Below are 25060 nucleotides of genomic sequence, written 5' to 3'. Positions count from 1 at the left end.
AGAAACATCTTTTCAGTCGAGTGTCCTCCCCGGGAATCGAACCCGGACTCATTAATTCCGAATAGAGTACCTGCAAAATCATGAACTATGCTTTGCATGCAACCACTGTCCTCTATCGACGGTCGATTTTACTGCTTTCTCCTTGCTTTCTGGAGCAAGGGTTTTACTGAAAATCCGAGCAGAAAAATGTGACGTCAGAGTGCTCCCAGTTAGAAATGACTATGTAAGTTGTTCCTGCGGCTAACCGTGTTTAAGTTTGCATCCACGTTCTTCGAGACCCAAAATTGAGTCCTATTGCAGTCTACTCACATTTTTAATCCCCTCCGACAAACCTTTTCTCAGAAGAAAGCTTGATTATGTGTGTTTTTCTATTATAGACAAGACACTTGTGAATAAGTTTCTTTGAAATGTAAACGGAGCCATGTTTCCGAAAAAAAAAATATGTTTATTTTATACATGTTGGTTAATTCGTCTGATTTGTCCAAAGCGAATTAATTGGAGTACAATTGACTTTTCCGGTCTACATGTAAGCATTTAGTACAACTTAAAAGACATGTCATGCTATTCCCTCATTGAATTTTTAGTGGAATGACAGTAAGAGTAAATATATTCTACATTACAACGTTTAACGAGAAACTAAGTCCAAAGAGCAGGTAATACATGAATCGATATCTCATAAAACTGAACAAAATGTATATGGGTGAATGTAAAAACTCATGCGTAGTTTTCGAGAACAACCGAGAAAAAAACTGACTTTTTGAAAACCCAAAAATTGATATTGGGTGAGAATTATATCACTTATGCGAGTAAAACGTATACCGTTATAAAGCTGTTCCTTATTAACATCAGCAAAGTGATAGTACATGGTATTGTTAATGAGGTTGTTAAATTTCAAATTCTGTTTAACTAAAATAGTATCTTAGATTAATACATATATTAACCAACAGGTAACAGAGCTGAGTGATATGGCATGTCTGATGATTAAATTCCGATGCATAGTTTTCGAGATAATCGAAAAACTTAAGGCTTTACGAAATATGTTATTCGTTGCCAAGAATAAGAATTGGTGTTTGTTATTCTGCTAGGAAATGTTGTTCATTTTTATGTAGTATATATGTAAAAATAATGTACTATAAGAAGACTGTACGTGTACATTTCCCTAACGGTGATACACACATTCCTAGATGCTCTGCGCGGATGCGGATATATATTTCTTCTCTGCGCGGATAGCGGATAAAATTGCGGATATTCTTTCCTACATCTTCTTCCTACCTAAAAAAAAAAAAACGCTATGAAATTTATGGTGATGGTGGAAAGAGCACTAAGAAACGTTTGTTTTGAGTTAAAAGTTTTAAAACCGGTTGAAAAATAACTCATATCAAAATAAGTGTGTTTAAAGCTTGTAACTCAGTGACAGCAAAAGGACACGACATTACACGAGAGAGTTGTCTTTTTGTTGCTCTTTTTCAATATTATAAAATATGTAAGTTGTATATATTTGCTACCTCATTATCTGCGGATGCGGGTGCGGATAGAGATGCTGCGGATGCGATATTTTATATCCGCGCAGACCTCTACACATTCCTAACGACGACTGAGATATATCTAATAGTTATGCTCTTACTTCTACTAGGCTCAAAGGTTACATATATAATCAAGATTCACTACTACGTGTGAGACTATAGAACGAGGGAAAATATAAAATATTAATTTTACACGAAGAGTTCTTTTAAGAAATTTAATTTTTAACTTCTCAGTGCCACGTAATAATAACAGCATTCATAAATGTCATTTAAGTCTGAACATGGTAATGAAATCTGAGTTTTACGTCCCGCGGTTATGCCGGCTAGGCTAAAGGAGACGATGATGATAAATGAATGAAAATGGTGGAATGAAGAAAGTGGGAGGAAACGGAAGAACCCCGAGAAAACCCACACATACAATGTTTGTCCACCACAAAGTTCACTTGGCGCGAGCTGGAATAGACCTAAGGATCCCATGTACCAGAGGTGAACACTCTACCACTGAACCCACCGCGGTCCGTTTAAGTGTGTTGAATATTGTATGTTTCTTACTTAGCTACTTGCTGACGTTTATACAACACATTTTCTGTTGTTTTTACCTTTGTAAAAAAAAACATTGTGTGTGTAATAGATGGACAAAAGAGTGACAGTCAATAACAGCGATGCACAAAAGAATGACAGATAAAAATAGTACGCTCATAATAGTGTTGGCTTGAAAGAAGATAGATATAGAACTTCTTATTTTTCATATTGTATGATGTATGCATGCTTTAAATTCGTTCTGCATAACCGAGTATCTTAATAGCATTTAAAAGTATATAAATTTCAATCTCTTCAGAATATGTTGGGTTTTAATAATAGACAAAAACATAGGTTTATGCTTCTTTACCTCAACGCGCACACACACAATATTATCTATCTATCTATATATATATATATATATATATATATATATATATATATATATATATATATATATATATATATAATGTAACATTATAGGAAATGCAGGGTGTCAAAAATGTAATTCATAAAGATTTGTGTACTATATGTAAGTATTTAAAAAGAGTCATATATAGGATATTGGAATCATTGTATTCAATTGTATTTTATAAATTTATCTTTAAAAGGCATCTATGTATTAAAATGCTACAAAAGTTTATATGTTTGTAGCTAATCCTTTCAACAACGAGATCTCGAAAATCACAAGTATTAGAAACGCGCAGTTTTCGCTGGTCGATTTCAAACTTTGTGTAGATTTGCCAGTTTTCATTCAAATTTTCAAAATACTTTTCTTTATTTTTCTATTCCGCATTTTAGACATCGTTGTGGCCCTATCGATCCTTGTGAAATTCAACCAGTAGAGGACCTATGTATAGCGGATTGATGGGCATTTCAGGCGCTTTAATCTGAATGAGAAAACCTAATGAAAGCTGGCAACTTCAAAGGCTTCTGGACAGACAATGAGGCGTACTTGGATATGGAATTGTAAGAAAAAAACTATTTGCATTTGATATAATCTATTACTTATCCAAGTTTGACACAAACTCACCCGAAGATTCTATATATATTACAATATTACATCTATATGTTTGTTTATAGCAAGTCACTCCATTTGAGTGTCTTCCTGCCCTTTACTTGTGATCGTAAAGGAATTTGCACAGATGTAGTGAGAAGTAGGAAGGAGATTCATGCTCATGTTAGAACTGTGCGCTGTGTAAATATCGCAGGTTCAGTTAGTATAAAGTACAGTATTTTAATTGTTCTAATTAATTACATGAGAAAAAATGGATTTTCTAGTAAGGACCTAAGTATGTATGAATTTCAATTTGTGTTTGAAAAATATAGTAAGACACTACCGCAATATAAACAACAAGGAAGAAAGGAACAAAAAAATAGTGGAATATTTTCCTGGATGCAATTTACTAATCTATATTTTATTTTCTAGAGACGTGTGATGGATAATATGTGCTTTTACTGCTCGATATTTGTAATAGATATATTGCGCGTGTATCCCTTTTCCTCCTAATTTGTAAAGTCTTAAACTTACACCCCATTAACTACTAATTTTAAGTACTTTAAACTAATTGTCATGTAGCGAAGAAAAAAATATTAATTTTCCATTATCGTCATGAGACTATTTTACAACTAATGAGGAAAATATATGTTTGGGAAGACTCTAAAGAACTGTTTAGCTATAGGTAATAAAATGTTGGTAAGAGTTCCATGTATTGTTTAGTTAATAGTTGCTGCTTTGTGTCTGCTGCAAGCAATAAAGCATTATGCAACATAATGACTGGCGTATTTTGTAAACTGTTTTTGATTTATTTTATTTGCTTAAAAAGCTAATTTGTTCGTGAGAAACCCATTTTACATACTAGTAAATGATGACAAGTCTTAGTATTATTCTACTTGAAGCATTTAAGTTTTTATTAAATGATCAAGTATGCAAGAAGACAATTTATTTTTAAAGTAATCGTTGTAAGCCATTTACTCCATTTAACCATATACAGCCCATTAAAACTACTGCCACAGTCCCGTAGGACTCCGATCAACAAGTCGGCGATGTTAAGTTCAACCAATTTTGTCAATGGGTATTCCAAAAGTAACTTTTTCTAATCGTTATTTAATAACAAGCAATAGTTCGAATCGCCATTCAAATAACAAGCAATTGTTCGAATGTTCATTTAAATAAGAAGCAATTGCTTAAATAGTTATACAAATAGCAAGCAATTATTCCAATGGTTATTCAAAAAACAAGCAATTTCTCAAATAGTCATTCAAAATAACAGACAACTGTTCAAATGGTTATTCAAAGAACTAGCAATTGTTCGAATGCTATTCAAATAACACAATTATTCAAGAAGTTATTCAAAAAAACAAATTATTGTTCGAATGATTATTCAAATAACTAATTATTTTGCGGTTACTCAAATAACAAACAATTGTTCGAGTGAACATTCAAATAAACGATTGTTCGAATGGTTATTCAAATAATAAGTAATAATTCAAATGGTTATTCAAATATTTTTTTCAATTAAGCAATTTTTCGAATGGTTATTCAAATAAGAAGCAATTGTTCGAATGGTTATTCAAACAACAATCAATTGTTCGAATGGTTATTCAAACAACAATCAATTGTTCGAATGGTTATTCAAACATCAATTGTTCCAATGTTATTCAAAATAACTACTCGAACAAGCAATTGTAATAATAAGCAACTGTTCGAGTGATTATTAAATATAAACAATTGTTCGAATGGTTATTCAAAATAACAAGCAACAAATAATAAAGAATTGCTTGAATGGTTCTTCAAATAAATAATTCTTCAAGTAATAATGTCATTAAGTTTAACAACACTAGGACTATGTTACAGTTGGAATCTGTACTTAGATAACCGTATCATTAGTAGTTGTAGTAAGAGTATCTTCTATGATAATATTGACTTGTAGTTTAATTACAGTAAAACCAGAAGAAGAAATATATATGTTCGAAGACTGCTTGAACACAGAAACATTACTTCTATAGAAGGTGATTTCTTGAGGCAGTTGAAATGTAATTTAGTCTAGGGTGTAGTGTTGCACAAAAGAATAAAGGAAGAGTGTTCTTTTATCACCTGAAGCATTTCATTAAAATTAGTTGACTCGTTCCTCCTCATACTTTGAAAACGAACCTTGTTACCTAACTGAAAATATTACGTTTGAGGGTATCGGTCTTTCTATATATGCACCTTTATCATCTTATAAAAGAACTCTTATTTTCTTCAGCTGGGAAATTAATGTCACGGTAAAGTTTTTAAAATTTTGTAACATCGGTACGCAAATCTGCGTAGGTTATCTGCGTAACGGATTATATCATTAATTCTCCTGTTTTCTTTTCTTTTTTTAACTCGTTCTTCCACTTTTTTCACACTTTCTACTGGATCCTTTACACTATTATTTTTGCATGTAGTATAGCCAAATAATTAAAGCATAAATCACTAGTAATGATAGTTGTCACTCTCAGTGCCCTAAATATGCAGGTTCAGATCTCCAAACAAGAATAGAAAGAATTACATAGATCTGTATACGTCCTGTGAAGTATAAACACTCTCATACGAATAGCTATTTAATTTTTGCATCACATAGTTACACCTTTCCATCTATGCTTATGAACAATAGATTCTAATTTGAACTTGAACCAAATAGGTACAGCAGTAAAATTTATACTAACTACATGTGTGTGCGAAATAAGAAATTATTTTATAGCTAGCGCGGTCTAAGTTGGGACATGACCAATGGCAAAAATATATCTATAGGATGTTAATCGCTAATTTGAAGTTGCGTCAATATTCCCTTGTATTGCACAGGGAATATCTAAGTGCTCTTAAAGTGAACCTATACTGCTTTTTTTTTTTTCAGATCGCGATTGATTTCTAATAAGATCTAATGAAATTATCCTTGCAATAGTTCTTTTTCTTTCTTTCAATTGGAGTAGTGGCTCAAGCTTCAATTAAGGTTGCGAGATCTATAATATTAACGAATGGCAGTAGTTTTCGGGTCTCCGAGACCTTGTCACCGAAATTTTAGCACTTGAAATGAAACAGTGATTTCAAGATACTTATTACGGGTCTTATTATGGTATAATAATAAAAATACTTACCATTGAAGTGTATTGTACACTGATTCAGTTTGAAATGTCACTATGAAAGCATGCATACGGAGCCACGGACAATTGTGTACTGTGTATGTGTTACACTTGTAATTTACATAAATAAAACACCAATAAGTAGAGAAAGCAAAGAAAGATAATTTCTAACTTTACAAAAAGTAAAAAAAAAAGTAACAAACATGCATGAGTCTCTCTTGTTTCGTAAACACTTAAGGAGGTCCAAAAATTTGATCCCCGTTAGACTTGCGGAACCAGATGTGTATTTCGGCGTTTCTCATACTATAATTGCCAAATGAATCTTCAGCATGGGATCCCGGGATTCAATTCCCGACAGAAGCACGTATAAAATTGAGATTCTACGTTAAACATTAGGCCTACGTCTTGGTGCTGAAAGTGAATGATCGAATGAATTAGTAGTTTGTTTGAGAAAAAATCGACATCGAATACACAACACTTTAATTTCAATGTATCATGTAATTATGATATCCCTGAGAAATGAAGCTAAATTTTAGTTACTTTAATCATTACTTAATACTTTTTGTATCAATTTCAAATTTCACTCATGTGTTAATGGATAAGTAATCGAGCGATTTTTATGTTCTCGAATAAGAAATTAAAGTTGAAGAAATAGATTGAGCAGTGTTGGCTGAGTAATACGTATACTGGATATATGATTATGCAATGTGTTGTATTTTTCCTATAGTTGTGCCTTCAATCAGTATTTAAAGAGTGCTTTCAAAGTGAAAAATCACTAAAGGCCCCAAAGCTGGGGAGGGGGCTTGTATGGAGGAGAAGGAAAGAAAGTTTCGGTGCTATTGCCGATGTGACTTTTCTCATCTAAGACTCTGGATCCACCACAATATCCTATGTTATTATAGCTCCCGGCGTAAGCGTATTAGAGCTTTTTATATATGTGTATAGTGCGTTATTGCTCGGGTAACTACTGGCCAGGTCAAAAACAAATTTGGTGGCAATTAGCTCATTATCCAACAAATAAAGATTGATATTTGATGGACGAGGTCGGCCACGGACAAGCTTGGCTCGGCAACAGAGATTGTGTTCTATAGCTTTGCACACCGGGAGTTTGAGAGTTCGGTTTAACAACTGTGTTCCCGAATACACGTCTCATATATTGTTTCTGAACGGAATGGGAAAATAACCTTAATTCCAAATAACCAATCGATCAGTGTTCACATACAACGTATCTCCAAGTTTCTCAACTATAGAATCTAAATACAGTGGTTTATGAAACCACAACCAATACCACAAACATTTTCTTTGTTTCACGATAATATCAACGGACAACCATTGACCATAGTCATCAGAGAATACACACGTATAACTAAACGCAATACTCAAAATGTGAAAGTATGTAAGCAATTTTTATATAAATAACTAAACCATCGAAAGTGTATTTCGAACATAACGGTTACATTACATAATCTCTGCCCTTGACATAGGTTTTCCTACTATTTTCTCAGCATCGGAAACAAAACAATAAGGCAGGTATGACATTGAAAGATCTTAACAATGCCGGTACATTAAAAAAGTTACACGAAACTTCTGCAGTTCATCTAATAATATATTTAGTTTTTTTTAAAAAAAAGTATTCTAAACGTATGAGAAAATTCAAGTAATGTGAGAGGAGTAGTTGAAGGTATAAACTTAAAATAATAATAATAATAATAATAATAATAATAATAATAATAATAATTCTCAGGTGTTTTTTTTTTAACTGCCAGCCCGTCAAAAGGATAGTCTCTTTCTTGGGATTTATCTCAATAAACGAGCTTAATAATTTTACAAGTCGTAAAAAATCTCTGGTGAGATCCAGAATATGTTTTCTTTGTTTCCATATTCAAGATTTAATTTGACCTTGAGCAACACGTACTTTTTGTTTAATAAGTAAAGAAAAAAAAACGAACACTATGTCTTAATTGCAACGTTCACACATCTTTCTTATCTACAAAATCGGAATATTTCAAGCTTTAATTATCTGAAGAATGCATAGATAAATTCACTGTTGAAGTCTTACAGAATATAATTACACTTTTCCAAACAAACCTTGAACACTTGCGTTTCCCTTAGCAGCTGTATTATTTACTAGTTTTAGGGCTTATGCTTTATTATATTATTATTATTATTATTATTATTATTATTATTATTATTATTATTATTGAAGAATATGAGTCTCTTTCTGACCGAAGCTACATGACACTTGGATCTACAGCTTAAGTAAGATCCGATTAATGTGAGGTCCATGTGAAATCGAAGCTGGGTCTCCTGCGCCGATGGCACGTACTTACCATCTGACATCTTTCCAGAAAATTTTGTAAGGGTGACGGATCAAAACGAGACTGAGCTTTACTGGGACACACTTGCTGAAGAACGTGTTTGGACATGAAATGTAGGTATATACAATCCTAATCTAATATCTTAAAGGGCGTAAGACTACTTAATTATAAGAATATAACATGAGGAAGCGGTTTTAAGAACTATCGCAACAAATTAAGATGTATAGATTTTCAGTTTTCTTTTCATTCCTTTTTTTGTTTTGTTTTGATAAAGGATTATCTGAAGTCTATGCGAGGCAGTGACGACGCTGGAAGGAAGACAAAGGGAGCGGACGACCCCCAGTGGCATTATCTGCCTCCCTGACTACCCCCAAACATGTGTTAAGATAGATCTAGTAATAATTAACTATTATTTTCGGTACATTTATTACAATAAAATACATATAAAATACATATTCATAAAAATACATGGGAATCCGCTGCCCAACCGGCACCCTTCCATATATTTAAAAAATTAGCTGCCCTCACCAAAAAATTCTGTGCTCCCAAGAGACTAAAGCTGGGGTCATTTACTTGGGGATAGGAACTAGTGCTACCCACAAGACTAGATTCGGGACTGTCTCGTCTCGAATAGATAAGTAAAAATGCTTTCTCTTATAGAAAACCATAGTTGTTTCTATTGTAAGAGGTTGCATCTCACGAGAAAAAAAAACCTAGGCGAAGGCGGTGGCTCAGTGGTAGGGCGATCACCTCTGATGCGAGTATTTCCTGGCTTGATTCTAGGTTTGAGTTTGTTGACAACATCCTGTCTGTGGGGTTTTCTTAGGGTACTCTTGTATCTTTTCATATCCTTATTCAGTCAATTCTTTCATGATTATTGGTCTACTTTAGGTTAAAATACATAAAACCGAAAGGTCTCATTTTATTTCTTGAAAGTTCATATATAAATAAAACTTTCAAAACAAAGACGATACGTCTACTTGTTTCCTATACTTCCTCTGTAATTGCAACAACTTTTAGATGCGAATTTCTCATTTGGCATCAATACTTGGAAGTGCGTGAATTTTTACTTAACTATTAACTAGAAACAAACATACCCGTTATTACAGTAATCTAAGCACTGTTTGTGACGCAAAGGGGGACATTGGCACTTTCTTGTACTCCCTGGTAGAGCTTACAGTTTTCAGTGAATGTTATGAAAATATTTCGGATTACCAATTATCATGTCAGGAAGTCAGTCATATGTCATGTCATCATGTCATATCAAGTCAGGAAGTCCCTAATTCAATTCTTAGCAGGATGATAGGAGAGCATAAAATGAGATCAGTCGATTTTAGATCAAGAAAAGTCGAATTTTAATTTTTTAAAGTCATTCCACAAGAGAACCTGTAATTGCATTTACTGCATTAGAGAAATCACAAATATTTCAATCCAAATACATCTAGTGGTATTGGCGTTTTTTTTCTTAAATTTAACATCTCATGGTTATATCCTTCAGGTAAAATACAGATAATGAAAGTAAATAGAGTAATTTAAAGTAATTGCTAGTTAATAGTGTGGTAGGAAATAGGAGAATACCGAGAAACCCAAAAATATGATGTTATCCACCACAAATTTAGTTAGCAGGTTGAATGAAGTTCAGTGCCTCTTTTCAGCACACAAGGAGTGGCGGATCTAGCCCGGAGTCGGGGAGACCTAGCCCCCCCCCAGTTTTTTTGAGCGACAAAAATAATTTAAGCTTTTATATATTTTTGAAAGTTTACTAGAAACTCATGATAGACATATCTTACATTGTCTGAGCTCTGGCTGCCCCTCAGGGCTTAACTTCTAGATCCGCTACTGCATAGAGGATATAAAAGACGTCGATCTATACATGGAATCTGAACTACCGTAATATGTTCAAAATGTCTATTCTCACTCATAAGGAATCGAATCCGGGACCTCGCGCATTACAGGCGGACACGCTGACCACAATACCAGCGAGGAGAGCTCCAATCATAAATTTACGTCTCCTGGGCTCGAGCTGGGAAACACCAGTACTGAGTCACCATGCCCCTATTACTGATGCAAAAGATTCAGATTGCGTCTGACCTAACATCTATATGGAAGGTACAGGGCCGGATTTAGGGAGGGTGCACCGGTGCACGTGCAACTCCCCTTCTTTGTAAATATACACTATCTAAAATGAGAGACGCTAGTAGCGAAAAACTAAAAATAGCAACACTTTCATAAGGACTGTGTGTGACACTAATATCCATCACATTTCTAGTGTTCATGATTAAAGAAATTCCTGATTTAAAACAGCAAGCTAATTATATACTAAAAATTATACCGATATAAAGTGGCCGTGACTCAGTTGGTAAATCATTGGTTTTGCATTCGGAAAGTCATGAGTTCGATTCCCGAGACCAGACACTGAGCATTTGCAGGACACTTTCTCAAACACACTACAGAAGCCTAAAAAAATCAAATTTAATTCAAATCTACTGATAGTTATTGGTGCACCCCCGGTCAGAAAATTCTAGATACGACCCTGGGTAGGTATTACCTTTGCGGAGCAGCTTCCAAACTAATTTCGAAAATAACCTCTTTCAGTGTTCATTTTTTTTAAAATTTCAAAACAAAGTTATTTTGAAATATTGGTAAATGGGTCTAAAACAAAATGTATATATCATTAAAGGAGTACGTTATATAAAATGTGACTGAGTTCATTTCAAATTTATTTACACAAAGTGATCTTGTGAAAAACATCAGTTTCCGTTCAAGGTTGTCCCTGAAGAATCTAGCGTTAGCTAGAGCAGTCTTGATCGTAAAGCATTTACACAAAATATCCAGTTTCTTTCCGTGTCCTTGCTTTATATTTGAACCAAGATCTGTTTTATAATAATCAATACAAGCATATGACAACTACGAAAGATCTATATATATGAAAAAGACATATACGTTTTCCAATATTATTTCAATATATTCATTTTCAGTTTAGGAACTGCTGAATAATTGGTTCCTAGAGAAGATCAGCTTTTCAATGATAAACGGACAGGAAGAGTAAGGATGCAGACAGGAACTGCCGCAGTTTCCAAGTAGTTTAACCTTTCTTAAGGTGAATTATAGGTTATGAAGGTCATGTTCTCAATTGAACTGGTTTTGCAATAGTTTTATTTTTTGCCCCTTAATTTTTTTTCTTTTTACGTTGCAATCATTAACGTTTAGAGTTATAACCAGTACATAGAAAAGGTAGAAAAGATGAAAATGAAATAAAAATGTTCAGTTTAATGTCTTAGGTAAGGGAGACAAATGATGAAGGAAAGTGAGACGATGGAAGAAGTGGTGGAATGAAATTGTGGAAGGAAACTGGTGGAATATATGCAGGGGGTGAGGTTCTGGGGGTCCGGACCCCTCCCCCTGAAATTTCGACCTTTGTGTAAATTTAGCCTAATTTTAGGGGCAATTTTAGGAATTTTAATATAAAATGCCCTCATATTAAGTTTGGATCCCCCCGAAATAAATTCCTGTGTACGCTACTGGAAACTGGAAAACCCTGAGAAAACCCACGGACACGAGGTTTTCCACCACAAACTTACTAGGCCAGGGATCAAACCAGACACCCCACGCACCAGAAGTAAGCGCTCTACCACTGTGCCACCCTGAAGTCATATGAAATAGGTGTTGTGTAGTCTATGTGGTGAAAATTAAACGTGTTCAATATCTCAAAGAACGAATTATGAACGCATGTTCCATTACAGTCGATACTTTGCGTAATGTTTTGCATAACTGGGAACTCAACAATGCATCTGACAATCGATCGGAATGAGGTACACAATAAACACGTCCTGTGATGGTACGTGGTCCTTGCAGTTTGAGTAATCTCTTTTGTTGTGGACATAACTAAGAAACAGTCATAACTTCTTAGTGATTAGCACTAGAGCAAAAATAACAGTGCTAAAAAAAAAATTGCTATTAAAATGGCATATCATATGCTATGATTTCCATTTAAAACAATTGCTTAAAATTCAAGATGGCCGACTTTAAGATTAAGGATGTCATTTTGAAAAGTGTTCTCAAACATTTCCCTTCAGCTTTATTCCATACCTACATGATACTTTGGTTATATTATGCAGCGTTTACCAATTATTTGGGTGTTTCTACACTTTTGGACTACACTGTGGTCTGCAACCTCATATCCCTAAAATGACCTCCACTGTACTGGAAAATTACAGAGATTCTCACAGAATACCTTAAAATAAGTGAAAAATTCTCACTACTAATAAATTTTACTAGAACAACCCGTAATTACGCCATGTAGGATAATAGTCCGGTTTTTTAATCAATAATTGAATTCACCTGTAATTGAAAAGTATCTCATTTACAAGACCCCACTTCTAACTGTCGAATAAATATTTTAACTATAGTGAAAAGCACAAATCTAAATGAAAGAAAAAAATATGTAACCCTCTCTGAAGATAATGTGAAATAAAATAAGATCTCTAGTTTAACGTCTCGTCATTATGTATCTGTCCGAAAAGAGACAGATGATAAATGCTTGTGAATTATGGTGGAACAGCTGATGGAATGGGTAGAGCAGGAGTTTAACCAGAACACTATGCACCAGAGATGAACGCTCTAGTCACTGAATCTCCGTATTTCTTCTTTCTAATCATTAAATGCAATTTTCTTATTTGTAGATTTAACGCTCCTTTCCAGCACAGGTTATGAGACATTAGCCTATAATATAAGCAGAGGCGGATCCAGAATATGACCAAGGGAGGGGCTAAACCATATTTTGCCGTTTTATCCAGTGTAAAGCAGGATTGAAGCCCATTTTATTCAGTGTATACCTGAGCGTCAAGGGGGGAGGCTATAGCCCCTATAGCTCCCCCTTGGATCCGCCGCTGAATGTAAGTATGGTTTCGTACCTCGTAGTGGAAATTGATCTGGTTCTACTAAGTTCGCCACTAGAGAACTGTTGTACTCATTTAGTGAAAATGAAACTTTCCGTGTAACGTTTCATGGTTTTATTCTTCAGGTTACAGGAGACAGATGATCAAGGAATATGAGTGATTATGAAGCAATTGGTGGGATGAACATGTGAATGGAAATGAGAGAATCGCGAGGAAACTGTTGCCTCTATGGATTGGGATAGAAGCAGCGACGTCCTCACAACAAAGGTGAATGCTCTGCCAGTGACCCTATACTCTGTATTTTGTAATATGGAATATTGATTAATAAAGTTTGAGATAAAACTGAAAGGTCATTTTTTTTAAATCAAATAAAATTAATCGAATCGAATCATTTTTAATTGAATTTGAATTAACAAAATAGCAAAGATACCAACATTTGTCTGGTGAGATTGAGGAAAACATTGGAACCAGGATATTCGTCCTTGATTCGAAAGGGACCTTTCAATTGCGATCGTGCTAACCACTCTTCGACCATCTAACTTGACAAAAAATGGAATGATACCATCAATGTCTCCTTAATTGAAAAAAAAATAATAGAAAGGAAAATAAGTAATATATATATATATATATATATATATATATATATATATATATATATATATATATATATATATATATATATATATATATATATATATATATATATATATAGTCACGACTTGTCATGACAAGTTATTGGGTTCACAACATATAAATTGTTTGCAGCATCTTTTACTTCTCTCTCTTTCCTTGCACTACATACTACTTATTACTCAATTTCTTGCCACTATTATCTTGATCGCTTACTCTCTCCTTACGTTTCCTAATAACCTTCTTATTTCCTCTTGAGCGCTGATTTATTTTCATTTAACGCTTAAGTGAAATATCCTACAAGTTGCTCTGCATGGGTTACATACAACTAGTTCGTACTAAGCCAATGAAATGATCAACCTCTTAAAACAGTGGCGGTGTGTAAAAGTGGAGGGGGGTAGATAAGATCTCCTTCCTTCCTGTGCAAAGCTACGCAATATCAGTTCTGTCTGTCTCTCTCTCTCTCTCTTTTGCTGTAGGGGCAAAACCTTTAATATTGACCACAAATGCTTTTGCGGTCCATCTCATTTTTCTGTTGGCGGATGGTGCTACTGTTGAAGAGAAAGTGGTGACACTATTGCAACATTTAGAAAATGAAAAGACATACGATTGGACTGTTGTTAATATACACAAAGATTGAAAATTAGATGCTGTTTTGTATATTATGCTATAACGAAGTGTTAGCTGGCATTTTTAAATATTATTATTTCTTCTTCTTAAATGATGCAAGAAGAAAGCAAGAAAATGCTGGATGTCTTTTATATAAATGCCAGCACAGAATGATTTACGATATAAAGGTCAACACTTGACCCTAAAATTATGGTCAGCTACGCAGCTTTACGTATAGAGACTTTGAGACTAGAATTAAATGATTCATGCTTTTTTAGGGTCAAAATAGTATATATGTATAAAATCGATGTACAGAGTGGGCGCAAAGTCGCTTTTTCCGATATGTAAAGAAATAAAAGGTAGGTGACTGGACAATTTTTAGTATCTTACGAATACTGTTCAAACTGTTTCCCACCATGTACAGTGCGAAATGTATCTCTCTTCACCAATGATTTGACATAACTGAAGATTAGCATCCAATCTCTCGAATGATTGTTCGATTAGCTGTTTCAAGTAATCCAAGGTCTGTGGTTGACAGAAAACCATCTCGTCTTTAACAATATCCCACATGGAGGAGTCTCGTGGTGTAATGCCACATGAATAAGGTGGCCAATCTGTCGTACCTCGACGACCAATCCATTCATCGAAATGTTGTTGGTCTAAGAAATCCCTCACACCGCCACTAAAGTGACTCGGTGCTCCATCATGTCATGTGAACTAAATGTTTCGGTAGCGAGGGCTATCTTTAGTGATCCTGGCATGCTGCAACATCTGAAGCTATGTGTCACTGGTAACAGTTCCTTCAAAAGAGTGCTATGACACCACGCTCCAAATACTACCCCAAACGTGACACCAAGCACGTTTATGTCTGTCAATTTCGTGTGAATTGGTGTCACTCCAATAAACATGTATCTGTCTACATGACTATTCATCTTGAATGAGGTCTCACTGCCCACAAAATTTGATTTCGTAAGTGTGTGTCAGTTTTGTTCCGAAGGAGAAACCACTCACTGAACTCAATACACCGGTCCACATCACATTCATGCAATGCATGCAGTAGCTTTGGCTGGGAAGGTTTCATCTCCAAATCCTAAAATAAATACACTGCTGAACAAGACTGCACTTATTCAATATAAAAACACATTTACACGTGACGTTTCGATCTTCTAGCCAAGATCCTCATCAGACTTACACTCTGATGAGTATCTTGGCTAGAAATGTACGTCTGATGAGGATCTTGGCTAGAAGATCGAAACGTCACGTGTAAATGTGTGTTTATATTAAATAAGTGCAGTCTTGTTCAGCAGTGTGTTTATTTTTCTGATTTTATTTGCAAGATGTATGACTATGACTGACTCCAAATCCTTTAACATGTTCTTCAAAGAGGTACATGTCATTCCCAGTTCACGTGCGTGACTTCTGGTAAATACTTCGGACTAGATACGTAACTCAGAGCGACAGGTTCTATGTTTAATTTATTTCGTACACTTTGTGGTCGTCAGCATTTGTAGTCTCGAATCTTTGGTTCAGGTTTCTCATGGCTTGACGTGATGGTGGTTCCTTCCACACCTGGAAATCTTCGTCTGAAGTCTGCCTTCACCACATTTATGTTTTTGTTATGTTTCCACCAATCTTGTAGCACAAAAAAAAAAAAATCTTTCTTAATTTGTGTTTCATCTCAATAGCTGTACAACTTGGCGCAACTGCACTCATGTCAGTAAATAACTCAAACAAAACACGTACAAAAATATGGTTACCAGTTGCAGCCACACTAAGAGAGTAATGCCAGTTCTAGAACGCTTTCTGATAGCCCATTTAAATCTTTTCTTTCCTTACTTGTGCGGGAAGCGACTTTCTGCGCACCTTATAATACGTCGCCTTTTCGTGACAAAAGTTGAACTGTTTAAAATTATTTGTTGAGCATACAATGTAATTAGCAGTTGAATCGAGCTATGTGATTACCATTTCATTTTGATAATCAACTATTCACAAATCGGAACAATATTGTTATCAACAAAGTTGGTACTACATTGCAATTTCTCTGTGATTCTAATACCTCTGTCGTCCCCAATAACATAGTCGTTTTCGATCACCAAATAAAATAGAGCTCCTTTTATCTTTACCATGTTTATTTCGAGTCCGTACTTCAGGAAATGATTTAAAATTGTATCAAAATTATTATAGTGCGTTCAATATTCTCCTATTAGGAATTCAACTCAGGGGCCTCGTGCGCCAAACTACATGCACTCTAGTCACTGTATCAGTGAGAAGGACTTTTGCAAAGATTACATAAATTAAACAGAGTATTTCATGTCAAAACAAGGGAGTCGTGACCGGTACACTGTAATTAAACTCTTTTGGAAGAGAGATATTGTGGTGGGGTACACCTGTGCTGTGAGGGTTGGTTTTGTATGATAGTTCATTTCGCAATAATAGTAGGTCCCCATCCTTCATAACCTCGGTGTTATGTAAGGAGCATACAAAACACAAAAGCTCAAAACGAGGAAAACAAGACTTAAAAAAAAAACATTAAAAATATTAATGAACGCACCTAATACCACACAACGACGTCACAAGGATGACGTCACTGGGTCAAGTTTCTCGAGCGATGTAGTAAGATGTTAATGAATGCTTCCGGAAGAAAAACCAGATTCCATTTCCACTTGAGACAAGTTGTCAGCAGTGGAATGGGAAGTAACTACGTCGAGATAGCCAAAAGACGTCTTTGTATACTTATTGTATCCGCAAAGAATCCAGTTATACGTAGAGAGACTAGAGCATATATACACACACATGTGTGTGTGTGTGTACGAATAATGGTGTTTATATTTTGCCGAAAGGATATCTTGACAGAAGTTTCTGATCAACTGGCATGCATGTTCTTTCATAGGTTGTAGTTCCATTCAGCTGCAAGTTTTCTTATGATCCTTTTTATTATTTATTTATTTCTTGCACGAAATCTACATTAGGATGTTAATTACAACTCTTTTTGCATCTATTACGAAATTCACTTTCCAAACTACTGGTTATTTACAGGTTTGCATTATTTATTAACATAGATACGCGGAAATTTGTGCTATCGAAGCAAAGCCAAAGAAAGAAAAAAAATTAGTGCAAAACTGGAGCTTTGTGGCGTACTGTCGTGGGTATAAACGTTGGTTTCAAACAAATTTACAGCTAGGGGCGGCTTTAGGATTTTAATTTTGGGTAAGCCCACTCCCTCGCTTATAGACACATACACACATTTGATTGATTAATTACAGTAGGAAATTACTTTTGCAGTAGTGGTTGATGCCATTTCTCAAAAAAATATCTTCTATTAATACAAATAGTGGAAAATATATTTATTCTTTATTGTATTTTTTAGTGTTTATGTCAGGCCCGTATCCAGGGGGTGTCTAGGGGGGCCGGGACCCCCTAAATTTTCGCTGGTCCCCGTAAAATTTTCACGGTAGGCTTGCAAATGAACTATAATACGTTGATAAACTATAGTATGGTTGGATCGGACCCTCCCTAACTTCAGCCCGATCCCCCCTAGACACCCCCTGGATACGGGCCTGACATAAACACTAAAAAATACAATAAAGAATAAATATATTTTCCACTATTTGTATTAATAGATGATATTTTTTTTTTAGAAATGGCATCAACAGTTTTGGGCTGGCTACCGGCCTGGTTTATGTATTTCTCAAAATTTTTGGGTAGGCCCGTGCCTAACTGGCCTCCCGCTAAAACCGCCACTATTTACAGCACACATTCGATATACAAAAGTGTATATACCCGAATATTACGAAATAACTTCGAAATTGAGAAAAGAAAATTATTTAATAACACTACTACTACTACTACTACTACTACTACTACTACTAATAATAATAATAATAATAATAATAATAATAATAGATATTCTGCCATTATTGGCAGCTCACTTGCCGCAACTGAGAAGCTTCCATGCTCCACGGTCTTCTGTTAACCTCTTCGTCTTCACGTACGATTTTTCTATTTTGATATTGTCCATTAATTGTAATCTCCTTCGCCCTCTCCTTCTTCTTCCTGCCACCATATCCTCATGATACAGTTCCTTCTTAGACAACATCCCAACCAGTTTCTCTTCCTCTTGTTAACAATATCTGAAATTGTTCTTTTCTCTCCCACCATTTCTAAGACCTTCCCATTCGTTTTCCGCTCAACCCAGCTATTTTTTTCCATTCTTCTTCACACCCACATATCGAAAACTCAGTCGCTTTTCATAATTCTTGCGTGATGTCCATGTTTCTGACACAATTACAGTAATAAGTGAGTTTCGTTTCACAATGTGAAACTACGGTAGACTTTCAAAATATGTGAATTCAATACTCAAACCAAGTAGTATATCTATAAGTACTGGTTGCAATAGAGGAATAAGATCAAAGATAGCTTCTGTACCTCGGACACCGAATCCATATCAAAAAGGCATTACTCGCTCTATTTTGTTGTTTTTGCTCTATGGAATTATCATTAAAACTGGAAGTGATAACTGATGTAATCACTTCTGTTTCCAATAGAAAGAATACAGTCAGAGATTAAACTTATTTTTAATACTGAACCCATATCAAAAATCATCTTGTCGCTATTTCCGTTTTACGATGCTATCAATGTTGTAAACGTTGAACAAACTTAGATTTTCACTGCTTCCAGCCTAAATAGATAGATAAATGACAAGACGAAACTCATTCTTGAGACACTGAATAGTGTTAAAAAACCAGTTTTGATATTCCTTACCGTTATGGTCTATGGACATTAGTATTGAAGCCGGAAGTACTCGAAAAAATTGCAACAACTTTCGGTTTCGGTAGTGTGTTGCAGATACTGATGATCACACGTTCTCTTGAGACGCTGAGACAAAATGCCCCTTATCGCTATCTATCACAGTTTGTTCTATAGCGATAAACGTTGAAACCGGAAATGGCTCATTTCTACCATTTCCGGTTTGAATGGCTACTTTGCCTAGGATGGGAAAATCTACTGTTGGGAGTTGAATCGATTTCGGGAAACCGCTTCTCGATATCTTTTACCGTTTTTGCCTTATGAAAATCAATATTGAAACCGGATAGTGGTAAATTTACACTATTTCTAGTCTTGGTCGAGTATTGCGGTGATTTAGAGTACAAAAATGGAACTGCTGATGTTCTCAAATTTTTAGTGCGTATTATTTTAAACAGAATGATTAATGCATATTTTATATATATATATATATATATATATATATATATATATATATATATATATATATATATATATATATATATATATATATATATATATATATATATTACTTATAATATGTAAATAAAATTTTGTGGTGTTTCTTGTTTTGCAAAATAGAAAATTTAGTAAAATAAAAAATGACAGCAAATATTAAACTGTAGCATATCGATGCGTCATATTATGATTTGAATCACTTTGTGAGGTCGTTCGAATATTAAAATGCAATAAATCCCTTAATAATAAACAATGATCACTGCATTGAACATATTTATTCCTTTCTGTAGCCACATATTGAACTTGTAGTCTTTCCTATATTTCCTCTCAACTTAATGTAGCTGGTGTTCCAAGAACGTACCAAGGAAATTTATTTCGGGGGTCCAAATCTTTTCGGGAAGTCCAAATTCAATAGGAGGACAAATTATATGGAAACTTGTCAAATTACTCCTAAAATTAGAATAAATTTACAGAGAAGTCGGGATTTCGAAGTCCAGACCACCAGGATCCAACCTCTCCGTGTGTCCTTAGCTGTCACTAATCTTCAATAGATAAATTATCAATTGCTTTGAAGTTTTCTAGAGTTGCATGATTAAAATATATACGAATATTTTGATATATGATGCATGATTAAAATAATACAAGACTTTAGCTTTTAAGGCAATTAATCAAAGTCGTTGCAGTTCGAGGAATCAATAAGTGAGCCATAGCCTTCAGTTTATTCATTAAAATACTTTTGCAGTTAAATAATTTTCCGATATCTAAGAGAGTTCAGCGTAAAACTGTGTATCATTTTCTCTTTTTAATTTCTTTGCACAGCGATAAGCTACACAAGAAATGGAGATTTTTCTTTCTCCAAACAAACGTCATTCATACGTAATACACAATGCCATGCAGGTGCGTTTTTGTCATACACTTCAGTTGAAAGGGCGACGCGTTTGCAGTCCCAATTGTGCCTCTAATGGTTATTTTAGTAACTCTGTAATCTAAGGTGTTGGAATGGGCATACTGCATGTAATATTTCCCTTAAGTTGGATTACATTATTAGAGTGAAGCAAAGTTAGGCGAAAAGATTTTCATTCTAACGAGAAAACCACATCTCGATTTTTCGTCTTCGCTTCAAAACTGCATGACTGATCAACAAAATTTTGCATTGCCTTCCTTTCATAGCAAATACGGTTAACTTTTTATAAATAATTAGCTGCTGTCGCTCAAACTTTGGAGTTTGGTATTATGTGCAACAGCCGAATTGAAGTTTGACCTTGGATCCTACTTTTATGTCCATCAATCCACTTACAACGACATTGCCAACAATGTGACTGTAGAAATCAGATTCGATCGACATGTTGTCTCTTTGTAAGAGAAGAATCTTATCAATATGTTACAATATTCGTTCGCTGAAATCAAATTTCTCACCGGAAGTTTGGCAATAATACACTGCAAGCTCATTGGTCCATACCAAACATCAATTCCGATAAAACTTAATATAGTGATAATAACAATAATCCCTACCATTACACATTACACTTCGGATAAAAAACCCAAATAGTAATTTAAATCCTATTTTGATAGAAGATTCCTACATTCATACGACCTTGGGTTCGCGTAAGTATGTAACGCAGCCTTTTATGATGAGCTTCTATTTACAAAGTCGTAAAGTAGTTTGCCTAAACATTGTATTTCTTCGCTTGTTCAGAGTATTCTTGTTTCCCTTCTTTCGATCGTTTCATCACTTTTTTTAAAATCATTTCATTACCCTCTACTACTCAACACCTCCCGTTGACTTCAATGTATATAATTTGCTTAATTTTGCCTAACTAGAAATCCCTACTCGTTTTCCATTGCTACTTAACATAACAATCAATAAACGGAAAACCAGCACCAGTATATCAATTATATTGTTCACCAGCTTTGAGTGACGTCGCTGAACGATATTTAAGGGGAATCCTGTCTTTCTAGTCAGCAAATCGACTGTTGTCGCCATTATTTCTGCTTTTCTAGACTGGAGTTCAATACATCATACTTCAAATAATTTTCTAAATGCCTCATGTCACTACATCAACATCCAAACATTTTGCCCTTAGTGGGACTTCAATCTCAGACTGCAAAGTTTGTACAAAAATGAATTTTTATCATAAGACTTGTTCATACATTTTGCATATACTGCAGCGTAGTGCCACAATTAATCCAGTTTCTTCACAGGAAAAATCAGTCTAGCGGAAACAGTGTACTTGAAAACTTAAAAAAAATAGCATAGCATGCTGATGGTAAGTAAACAATCCAAAAATAGTGACTCACGTGCACTGACATTTGTGGGAACCTCATATATTAACAAGTCAGAAAGGTTTTCCGTACTCACCTGTACACAAAAGGTCCAACTTCAGCGAGCTTCGGTTTCTCACCATTATTAAGAAAACCATCAGGATTGGTGACATTGAAGATATAAGCCTTGGTAAGGCGAAGGACGCCAGGTTTTTGCCAGTACTGAAACGCCAAGCTCCCATTTAGAAGCTTCAAGTTCTTCATATTTTTTAAAATATAAAGCCATGTTGATGTTGTTGTAGTATTGGTTTGTTTTTGAGCAGGAAGGGAAAAAAGAACAAAAAAAGAAATCAATTAGAAAGGTAATATTTATAACTCAAGTCATAGCAGTAAACAAATTGTAGAATATACATATATGCTGTTGACTATATATAAGAATAAAGAGCCTTTAAAATTGAACAATTTGCTTGTTGAAGTCAACAGTATATAAATATATCAAGAACCTCTGTAATCCTACCAAAGATATGAAAAACAGACGGGAAAGAAACATGAAAATAACAATGGGGCATTCAATAATCTCATAGATATCATCTGAAAGATTAATTATGTGGTAAGTATGTTTTAGTGAAGATCAATTATCACAACATACTTTCTGAACTTCTCGTAGACAAGAACAAATGAGAATGGAGTTTTTTTTTTACGAGTATTATTGTTGTTTCATTCGTTTATTTGGTTCTTTAGTCCATTACGTTTAAGTTAGACAACTAAATCAAGTAAGATTAGAGATGTACGCATAATAGATTTAATCATAGTTATCACACTTAACTATGATTTTTATAATAAGTCTTATCTTTAACTTATAATTTGAATAATACTACGCCTTACATAGTTTTATTTTCTTATTTTTTTAAATAATGTTATCTAATTTACAGTTCAATTTTCAATTAAGACATTGAATAATAGTATGTGTTTCACAGTTCAATTTTTAAGCAAACTTTTGAATAATACATATTACATGTTTCATAGTTTTTTTTTTTCAATTAAAATTTTTGAACAGTGCTTACGTGATGCGTAGTTCCACTTCTAATTAAATATTTTGAACAATACTTTGTTTTACACTTCTATTTTATTCAAAGGTTTGAGTAACAATAGGGGTGATTTGAAGTTTTATTTTCAATTAAATTTTGAATAACATTAGATAGTGTGTTTAATGTTTTAATTTTTAATTAAAATTTTGAGTCTAATTATGCAGTATTTAATTTAGTGATGTGTAGTTTTATTTCCAATTAAAATTTTGAACAATATTAATGTTTTACAGTTTTATTTTATTCAAAGTTTGGAGTAATATTACATTATTTAAAGTTTTCAATTAACATTTTAAATAATGATATTATGCGTTTTCGTCGAAATAGCAGAGCATCTTTGTTTTCATTAAATTGTGCAAATGTTCAAAGGAATCCACATAAAATTTTATAATTTGACGTTTTTATAGCCAAGGATGTTCATCTCTTAAAATTCTTCTAAGCTGTCGATTGCTCTCCTAAGAGCAATTCTTACTTTCAAAGTTATTGGCCTCCAAAAACTCCCACTTGATTCAACCTTGATTGCAACTTGGTGTTTCGATTATAAAAATGAGTGAACTTGAATTGCTAATTAGCGTAAAGGTTACGACTATTTTTTCTCAACCCCCTTAATATTTCAATGATACATTTTCCTTATGGGTACGCATACTATATCACAAATGTCACTTAAATTTGTTCACCTACAAATGTGTACATTAAGTAGTTACTTTGGTTATATTTATTTTAGGGATGTGGAAAATATTGGGAGGTCATTATTTCTCAACAAAGTGGCCCTTTGTAAAATTTCATAACTTAATTTTGGAACTAGGAAGTGACTAATATGTGTATAATTCACAAATTACGATATATATATATATATATATATATATATGGAAAATGATAAATTAATAACTGACCCAGCATCTAATTGAAAATTACATTAATCATAGTTGTATTAAGTATTGATAGCGTTACTTAGTGGTAATGATTAAAATGTTACATAAAGTGTTCCTTTCAAATCTGCTATTTTGTCAATGTGTGTATACTAATCTGATTGTTATCAAACTAGAGGAATGAACTTGTCTAGTTATGCATTATTTAATTTAGGAGCCATTGATTTTAAAGTTACATTTAACTGCATTATAACTAATCAAATAATAATAAAAAAGACATTTCTATATATTTCTTCGATCGTTTTCAACTTTACCTAAGTTAAGTTGAAAACGATCATCCAAAAGCATCTAATTAAAAAGAATCTTGCCTAACTTAACCTTTTCTAATAAGAAATATATTTTAAAAATATTGAAAAATTAAAACTACTTTTGAAACTGAATTGATATTACTTTTGTAGAATTTTTTGAACATATATACACCAAAACAACATGAGTAATAGTCTTCAAAATTTATGCATATTTCCTTTTCGTTAATATAAGTTTCAAATTTCATATATCGACTCAAAATTGTGTGAATAAAAGTCAAACATAAGCCATATTTAAATTTACATACTACACTTACGAAAGAAACAGTTTAACGATAGCTACTGGTAACATTTACAAAGAGCAAAATATTTTTACAAATAAACACAGGCTGGACCAAAAGTTAGAATCGAATTTTTACCCGTTATAAAAAAGAAAACAATAGTTAAGGTGCAAATGTATTGCATTGAACAAAAATATATTAGATCCTAACATAGGGTAAGAGCATCTAATATTAATGTCATTGTAGCTCTTAAGATAGGTAGGTAATCTCTACTTCTAAATCTTCAACAAAGCTCAGACTAATTTCGCCTATTATCTTCTTTGCGAAAGACCCTGTTAAGACGGGAATTTTGGGGCCAGTTTAAAAGTTTACTTCCTCCAATTCACTGGAAACTGCCTATTCCGTTATTCCTG

General features: G+C 33.9%; 1 protein-coding gene across 1 annotated transcript in view; it reads right to left on the bottom strand.

The window, feature by feature from the left end:
- dsb (scavenger receptor class B member debris buster) overlaps nucleotides 1–25060 on the bottom strand; it is a 134819-nt gene that overhangs the window by 56810 nt on the left and 52949 nt on the right. The window contains exon 3 of the mRNA XM_081728164.1: nucleotides 22205–22365. Coding sequence (XP_081584290.1) covers nucleotides 22205–22365 — 161 coding nt within the window. The remainder of the gene's footprint in view (nucleotides 1–22204; nucleotides 22366–25060) is intronic.

Source organism: Thermobia domestica, chromosome 10 (genome assembly GCF_964235325.1).
Source record: "Thermobia domestica chromosome 10, izTheDome1.hap1.1, whole genome shotgun sequence".
Lineage (NCBI taxonomy): Eukaryota > Metazoa > Arthropoda > Insecta > Zygentoma > Lepismatidae > Thermobia > Thermobia domestica.
This window is presented reverse-complemented; position numbering and strand designations above follow the sequence as displayed.